Here is an 8,403-nt window from a genome sequence, read left to right as displayed (position 1 = left end):
CCCTGTGGATCGCCCTCCCAGCAGATGCCAAGGAAATACAGTGGTACCTCAGGTTACATATGCTTCAGGTTACATACACTTCAGGTTACAGACTCCGCTAACCCAGAAATAGTGCTTCAGGTAAAGAACTTTGCTTCAGGATGAGAACAGAAATCATGCTCTGGCGAAGTGGCGGCAGCAGGAGGCCCCATTAGCTAAAGTGGTGCTTCAGGTTAAGAACAGTTTCAGGTTAAGTACGGACCTCCAGAACGAATTAAGTACTTAACCTGAGGTACCACTGTAAACAACTATCTGACTTTTAGAAGACATCTAAAGGCAGCCCTGTTTAGGGAAGTTTTTAATGTTTGATGTTTTGTTGTGTTTTTAATATTCTGTTGGGAGAGTGGCTGGGGAAACCCAGCCAGATGGGTGGCGTATAAATAAATAAATTGTTGTTGTTGATGATGATGCTGATGCACTTTCCATACACACAAGAATTTCCACATGACCCACAACCCCGATTGCACAGGGTTCCAGGGTACATGGAAACCTCTGTGTGTATGTGCCTTTTGTGTTGAGAGAATGCATGTGGAATTCTTCTGAAGAGAGCATGAAAGGCTTCCAATAAAGGTGAGGTTTTAAGTTGCAAAATGAGCACATTTATTTTTTTAAAAAACATGCCATACTACATCTTCAAATATTTAGCCCACTTCCCCCATGCCAGCTGAAAAACAACAACAGCAGCAAAAGACAACAACAACCTAGTGTTGTGATATAAATGGGAATGGTTATTTAATACACTGTGATGGCGGTGGCATACATTTTTGTTTCTGAGCAGTGGCTGAGCAATGAACGCCCACCTTAGTGTGGCATCCTCCGGTCCCTATGGTAGCGTGGCTTCTGCGCATTGATAGAAGAGGCATCTTGATAGAAGAGCTTCTCTCTTCCCTCGGGAGGCATGCTTTCTTCAGAGAGCCTCTCCTTAGCCCTGACAGCCACAATTTCCTGGATGATATCCTCTATTTCATTCGCTGTTAAGATCTCTTTCTCCGCCTTTAGATATGACGGCCCTGGAGTTGGCAGTTGCTCCCGTGAGGGTTGGAGATCCCATCCAGTATTTGGTTGGATGCCCTCTGGAGCACAAAAGTCAGACAATTGTTCCCTTTTAATTTCTGCTTTCCCCTCCTCCAAATTCCCACCTGCTAGCATTTCCTCCCCTCCCCTTTTATTCTGCTTTTGTTTCTTCTTCACTCTATCTTCTTCATCGAAGATTTTCTGAGCCACGTCCAATATACTAATCCACTGAGGAGAGTAAGAAAACTTTCTCCATTTCTTTGAGGGCTCCTGAAAAAAGGCCAAGCACACTTTCACATATGGGGTTAACGGGAAACAGTTCCATGGTCTTTATAAGCAGTTGTGATAATTTCAGGTGGAGCATATGGATGCATAAGTTTACCATGATAAATTCTGCCCCTCAACTAAAATGATCAGAAGTGACGGCTCTCTCCATTATACTTGGCTTGTGAGTCTCCCAGGGCAACTGGTTGGTTATTCTGGGAGAAAAAGTGCCGGATGACATGGATAATTGACCTAATCAAGCCAGACATGGGCAGGTGTGGAGGACTCCCTGGTCCTGAATGGGGTACTGTGCCCCTGAAGGACCAGGTGAGCAACCTGGGAGTAATTCTGGACTCACAGCTGTCCATGGAGGCACAGGTCAGTTCTGTGTCCAGGGCAGCTGTCTACCAGCTCCATCTGGTACGCCGGCTGAGACCCTACCTGCCTGCAGGCTGTCTCGCCAGAATAGTGCATGCTCTGGCTGTCTCCCGCTTGGACTACTGCAATGCGCTCTACCTCGGGCTACCTTTGAAGGTGACCCGGAAACTGCAATTAATCCAGAATGCAGAAGCAGTAACGTAGTCTAGCCCCATCTTATTCTTAGAACAGACCAAATTAATGTCTCGCTGCTTCTGTTAATCTCACCATTAAAGGAATTACAACCCTTGGTGTTAGTTTTCCCATTTTCGCTTTCTTCAACTCCACAGCTGACTGTGATTCTTGGAGAAGACCTGCAATGAACATTGCGCAGAATTAGAAAATTGTCATTTGCTTATTTAAATGAATATTTGCAGATGCTTATGGAACAAGATTATGAAATGCAAAGCAGCATGAATATCTGTGTCTTAGATACACATAATAAAATCCATGGCTTAGATTCATATCATATCCCACTTTTCAATAGGGATGGGTGAACCTGCTAACCCCATTAGCTTGGCTCGGGATTTTTCCAAATCCCAGCTTCCCCAAATGGTCTCCTCCGTTTTCAGGATCTCACAATTCTGTAGTCCAAACCCCTGCTATTTGCATCTGAGCTTTCCCCATTGCATTTAGGCTTACCAGATCCCTACCAACTCTACTCCCTAAATGGCAACATGAACATTCCTTGCCTCATACTGGAGAAACAAGAAAATATAAGATGTTGGTTCAGGCAGGGTGGTGAAGCCAGTATACCGTTCAACTATGTACAGCTGGTTACTCAAACTAGTCATTTTACTCTCTGTAACTATTTAATTTTGTGTTTTGTGAGTTACTACTACTACTACTACTACTACTACTACTACTAACCTGCCCTTCACCCTAAGGTCCCAAGGTAGGTTACAACCAGTGCTTTTTTTCTTTAAAAAAATGTTTAGGGGTATTCTCATTTTGACTCAAGAGAATCACAATTTTATGGTTCAAATTGGGAAAAATAAATACAGTAAATGGACAAAAGTACAAAGATTCACAAAATGTTTAGGGGTATGCATACCCCTGCGTACCCGCAGAAAAAAGCACTGGTTACTACAATTAGAAGACAATACTAAAAACAGTTCAAAGCTATTTACAATTTAATTTACAGTAGCGTACAGTTAGGTGCTTTATCACTGCCTGTAGTTGTCTCCATTTCATTTCCCTCTCACCTGAGTGTTTACATCTCCTCTCCCTCAAACAACATGTAGATAAACCTGGAACTCAAGGTAACTCTTCGTATGTTTGATGAAATGGACTGTAGTCCACAAAAGCTGATGCCTTAATAAATTTGTTAGCTAGTCTTTCAGGTGTTGCAAGGCTCTTGGTTGTTTCAGACCCTCCAAGTGCCCCCATTTTCCAAGGACAGTCCCAGATTTACAGAAGTCATCCCGGTTTCTGATTTGATCCTGGAATGCCCCACTTTTCCTTAGGACATCCCTATTTTCATTGCAGAAATGTTGGGGGGGGGAGTATGGACTCATCTGACCCCCAAGCCTTCTGAAGGCAGGCCTGTATAAGGAAGGTTTTTTTAATGTTTAATGTTTTATTATGCTTTCACATATGTTGGAAGCGCCCAGAGCGGCTGGAGTAACCCAGTCAGATGTGTGGGTATCAATAGGAAAATTATTATTAATAACATTATGGAATAGGACATCCCTATTTACATCAGGGAAATGTTGGAGGGAATGTTGTATTTTGCTGCAAGAGCTGGAAATTGGCTACTCCTCTGGGGAAGTATTTCACCTTGGCATTTCAAGCCTCAAGACTGTTTGGCTTACAGCTGACTGGCTTACACTTTGGCTTACAGCTGATTTTCCCCCTGGGCCTGCCAGAATATGATGGTTGACTAGGCTGGGGGTGTTATTGGGTTGTTGTTTTTATTTTGATTATATACTGTATTTTTCCATGTATAAGACTAGGTTTCCCCCCTAAGAAATAATGTCAAAAAATAGGGGGCGTCTTATACATGGTTAGTGCTGAGGGTGGACTGGCGATTGGTTGTTGCCCCCAAAATTGCCTTATACATGAGGGCATCTTATAAACGGAAAAATATGGTATATTGTGGTTTTATATTTTGAATTTGTTCTGTGAACCACCCTGAGACCTCTGGGTATAGGACAATATATAAATTCAATAAATAATAGTAATAGTTTGCACATTGTCAAACACGCCCCCCCCCTATTGGGACGCCTAACTCCAATTACACACAAGAATCAATAAGGTTATGGTTCTACCTACTAAAGAAAGGAAGGACTGGTTCCAAGGGAGCTGACCTCTGCTCTTCATTTTCCTTCTCTTTGCTCATATGGGAATTCTGCCTTTCTGTATGCACATCGACAAAATTGATAGGTGAATGCATAAATACTGCTTTCTGACTGCGGATCACATAATGGAGGTGGGGCATATCCATGAGGAACAGCAGACCTTTAGATTTGTGCATGAAAACACAGGAGATACACAGCAGATGCTAATGTGCCTCTGAGAAAGGGATTTTGCTTTGTTTGGAAGTACTGGGGGGAAAGGTCAACTGTATACATTGGATCCAGACAGTGGCCTAGCGTTGGTTGCTGGCACCCGGGGCAGGCTCACACACCAGTGGGGGGGGGACGTGTGTCAGGCAGGGGGGCGCCAGCCCAGCCCTCACCACTGATGCTGCCAGAATAACCCCATCCCCAAGAGAGCAAAGTGGGGTCATGCTGAGCCCCCTGTCTGCCTGCTCAGGGGGGAGCCTGGCCAGCCAACGCAGCCCTTTGCAAGTAGGGATGTGAGGCAAATTTTCACCTCTCTCTCCCCTCTCACTAAGTGGCAGCAAAGCTTGGCTTCAGGACGGAAGCCAGGTGTACAACACGGCCTTAACTTACCAACCCCAGCTGCCCAGCCACTATATTTTTCGATGTTAAAGGATGTTTGTATTGTTGTCAGCTGTTGCTATTTGTGCATGAAGAGGAAAGGTTTGCCTGGAGCTATGGATAGGCCCATATTACTTTATTTCTGAAAACAGTGGTACCTACCTACCGCTAACAGCATGGGTTGCCTCCTAGGGATCTGCATGCGGTCGTTCTTCCTTCTCTTCCTCATTCTCATGAAGATCCAGTTCAGCATCTATCTATTCCTCTGTCAATGCAATAACAGATTTTTAGTCTCCGTCAAAGGGGTTCAAATGGTGGGTGCATATTTTAAAATTCTGATACGTATACATAGATGTATGTTATCTATTACAGTGGTACCTTGGGTTACATATGCTTCAGGTTACATACACTTCAGGTTACAGGCTCTGCTAATCCAGAAATAGTACCTCGGGTTAAGAACTTTGCTTCAGGATGAGAACAGAAATCGTGCTCTGGCAGCGCGGCAGCAGCAGGAGGCCCCATTAGCTAAAGTGGTACTTCAGGTTAAGAACAGTTTCAGGTTAAGAACGGACCTCCAGAACGAATTAAGTACTTAACCTGAGGTACCACTGTATAATATTTAAGGCCACATATTTTCATATTTGCACAAGGGGCTATTTACCGTATTTTTTGCTCTATAAGACTCACTTTTTCCCTCCTCAAAAGTAAGGGGAAATGTGTGTACATCTTGTTGAGCGAATGCAGGCTGCGCAGCTATCCCAGAAGCCAGAACAGCAAGAGGGATCGCTGCTTTCACTGCACAGCGATCCCTCTTGCTGTTCTGGCTTCTGGGATCAGAATATTTTTTTTCTTGTTTTCCTCCTCCAAAAACTAGTCTTGTGGTCTGGTGCGTCTTATAGAACGAAAAATACGGTAATTGGGCTGGTTTTTGTCACCAGGAGGAGGAAAGCACTATCTCTGCCTCAAATGCTATCCCCACTCTGGGGTTGTCAGCTTATGAATCTCTGGACAGGACCCAAATGGACCAAGCAGTGAAACCTGGCGGTTCAGGGTTAGACTCAGGAGGATCCCAGTGTGGTTAGAGGGCCGAGGTTGAAAATCCCCACTCAAATCATGAATCTCACTGGAATGACCTAATTTCCCTCACAGGAATGTTGTAAGGCTAAAGGGATGGAAGAGAACCCTACCCAGTGCATCCTGAACTCCTCGAAGGAAGGGATAAAACCAGAGCAAGCAAACAAACACATTTTAAAAATGGTACCTGGCACACTGAGGCAGAGCCTGGCGGAATTTGGTCAGTCATGGTGAGGGCCAAGTGGAAAAAAGAAGGCATTGTTGGGCCAACTCTGGAGATTCCAGATGCTTAGCAACCAAAACCCTCCTACTGATGCAAGCGTCTGAGAAGCATTACCATGCAACACCTACACATGTTCTCTCTGATACTTCTGCAATCATGAGAGCTACATTCCTGTATTATTATTATTTTTTTAAGGGGCAACCTACAAATTCTGGGACCATGGCCTCCTTCTCCTTGCAGCCAAATGAAATATGCAATACATGCCAGTTGACTTAATGAGTGCAATGTTCAAAGTGCTGGTTTTGACCTATAAAGTCTTAAACAGCTCAGGATCACAGTACCTCAAGGACCTCCTCTCTCCATATGAACCTACCCGGATTCTGAGATCATCTTCTGAGGCCCTTCTTTGTGCGCCTCCTCCTCGAGAGGTCCAGAGGATGACAACACGAGAACAGGCCTTTTCTGCAGTGGCTCCCCATCTGTGGGATACTCTCCCCAGGGAAGTTTGCCTGGCGCCTTCATTTTACACCTTTATGCGCCAGGCAAAAATGTTCCTTTTTAACCTTTGGTTGACCTGATTGACATCCCATACCCTTTTAAAAGGGTTTTTTGGGGGGTGTTATTGGGTTATTGTTGTTATTTTGATTTTATATATTGCGATTTTTCTGTGAACTGCCCTGAGACCTCCGGGTATAGGGTGGTATATTAATACAGTGGTACCTCGGGTTACATACGCTTCAGGTTACATACGCTTCAGGTTACAGACTCTGCTAGCCCAGAAATAGTACCTCACGTTAAGTACTTTGCTTCAGGATGAGAACAGAAATCGTGTGGCGGCGCAGCAGCAGCAGGAGGCCGCATTAGCTAAAGTGGTGCTTCAGGTTAAGAACAGTTTCAGGTTAAGAACGGACCTCCGGAATGAATTAAGTACGTAACCAGAGGTACCATTGTAATGATGATGATGATGATGATGATGATGATGATGATGATGATGTTGCACTGAATTTTGTGCATCATACTGAAGCTGGCTTTGGTACAGTGAGAATGGACGACCATTTGCTTGCTTGTGGACTTACCCCTTCAGAAAACTAAAGTTGTAGGGGGAAGGGACTGCTCATGCAGTGAAGGTTTCCCACCTTCTTCCCTCCACTGTAGCCCCTTGCAGACTCTGAAAAGCTTCTCAAAGGAGGATCAGAGGATCGGGAGTTTCTCCTGAACAGTATGGAGGGTGGCAAGGGGGTACGGAGTGGCAAAGGAAATTGCCAAATATCAGGTGCAGCTACAGGAATGGGTCTACTGCCTTCAGCTGAGTGCAGTGTGCATACAATCCCCCTTGAGGGTTATTATTATTATTTATTGAATTTATATACCTCCCTATACCCAGAGGTCTCAAAGCATAAAGGCCATGGGGTGGGGAAGCGGAACCACACATACTGCCACGTATACAATTAATGGATACACGAATAGGGGTACTAACAGTTTGGCTGCATTTGTTACTGGGAAGAGATTTGAAATCTCCACTTGGTTTGAGTTTGTAGCCCAAAAGGTGTGCCTCAGAACATATGCCAGCACTTGCTAAGTTTATCCACAGTTACTGTTATTGCTTGCATTGTAAAGAAAGAGCTACTAAGTTGTACAGAGCCATTCAAAGGTGACCTAGTTCCAATGGGAGATGAGCCTAGGTTTTTGCCTCTCAATTTTTTTGCGGCCCTTTCCATGACCATACCTCTGCACTGTGGGCAGAAATAATCTTAGTAGTAACCAGTTCAAGATCTTCACTTGCACGGCAGTTGGCAGGCATTAACCGAGGCGGTTGAGCTGTGATGTCACAATAGGAGGCTAGAGGTCTAGTGTACCATAGAGCTAGTCCTCTATGGTTGCAGAGAGAGATGCATTTCTTGTTGATCCTTTTGCAGATTACAGTGGTACCTCGGGTTACATACGCTTCAGGTTACATACGCTTCAGGTTACAGACTCCGCTAACCCAGAAATAGTACCTCGGGTTAAGAACTTTGCTTCAGGATGAGAACAGAAATTGTGCTCCGGCGGCATGGCAGCAGCAGGAGGCCCCATTCGCTAAAGTGGTGCTTCAGGTTAAGAACAGTTTCAGGTTAAGAACGGACCTCCAGAACAAATTAAGTACTTAACCTGAGGTACCACTGTACTTCAGCGAAGGTCATTCCGAAGGAAATGTAGATGGTGATCAACAGGCCCCTGTAAACTGCAATTCGCAGTACAAAATGCCAGTAGGATAGACACTGCTGAATTCTGACCAAAACACTGTGTGGATGCAATCTACCATGAAATGTGGGGTAAACTTTATCAAATTTCATACACCTTTGCTTTGTATATAATGTGAGAAAGGGAGCAGGTGGCGCTGTGGTCTAAACCACTGAACCTCTTGGGCTTGTTGATCAGAAGGTTGGCGGTTCGAATCCACATGACGGGGTGAGATCCTGTTGCTCTCTCCCAGTTCCTGCCAACCTA

The 8,403-nt window shown here is 44.6% G+C and overlaps 1 protein-coding gene across 1 annotated transcript; it reads right to left on the bottom strand.

Moving 5' to 3' along the window:
* Positions 1-746: 746 nt before the first annotated feature.
* LOC114593317 (uncharacterized) lies at positions 747-7,730 on the bottom strand. The gene is made up of 5 exons (XM_077925332.1): positions 7,643-7,730; positions 4,782-4,884; positions 4,009-4,092; positions 1,963-2,048; positions 747-1,323 (listed from the first exon to the last, which is right to left on the bottom strand). The coding sequence occupies exons 2-5, from the start codon at positions 4,870-4,872 to the stop codon at positions 841-843; spliced, it is 744 nt and encodes a 247-aa protein (XP_077781458.1). The 5' UTR covers positions 4,873-4,884; positions 7,643-7,730; the 3' UTR covers positions 747-840.
* Positions 7,731-8,403: the final 673 nt, after the last annotated feature.

The sequence above is a fragment of the Podarcis muralis genome, chromosome 3, assembly GCF_964188315.1.
Source record: "Podarcis muralis chromosome 3, rPodMur119.hap1.1, whole genome shotgun sequence".
NCBI classification, from domain to species: Eukaryota; Metazoa; Chordata; class Lepidosauria; order Squamata; family Lacertidae; genus Podarcis; species Podarcis muralis.
This window is presented reverse-complemented; position numbering and strand designations above follow the sequence as displayed.

What these genes read in the sequence shown, in the direction of transcription:
- LOC114593317 (XM_077925332.1), bottom strand. Translation starts at nt 4,872, where the DNA reads ATGCTGAACTGGATCTTCATGAGAATGAGGAAGAGAAGGAAGAACGAC. An exon ending in ACCAGTCCTTCCTTTCTTTA is followed by an intron (nt 2,049 to 4,008) that starts GTAGGTAGAACC and finishes TGTTCATTGCAG; the next exon opens with GTCTTCTCCAAGAATCACAG. An exon ending in GGGTTGTAATTCCTTTAATG is followed by an intron (nt 1,324 to 1,962) that starts GTGAGATTAACA and finishes GCCTTTTTTCAG; the next exon opens with GAGCCCTCAAAGAAATGGAG.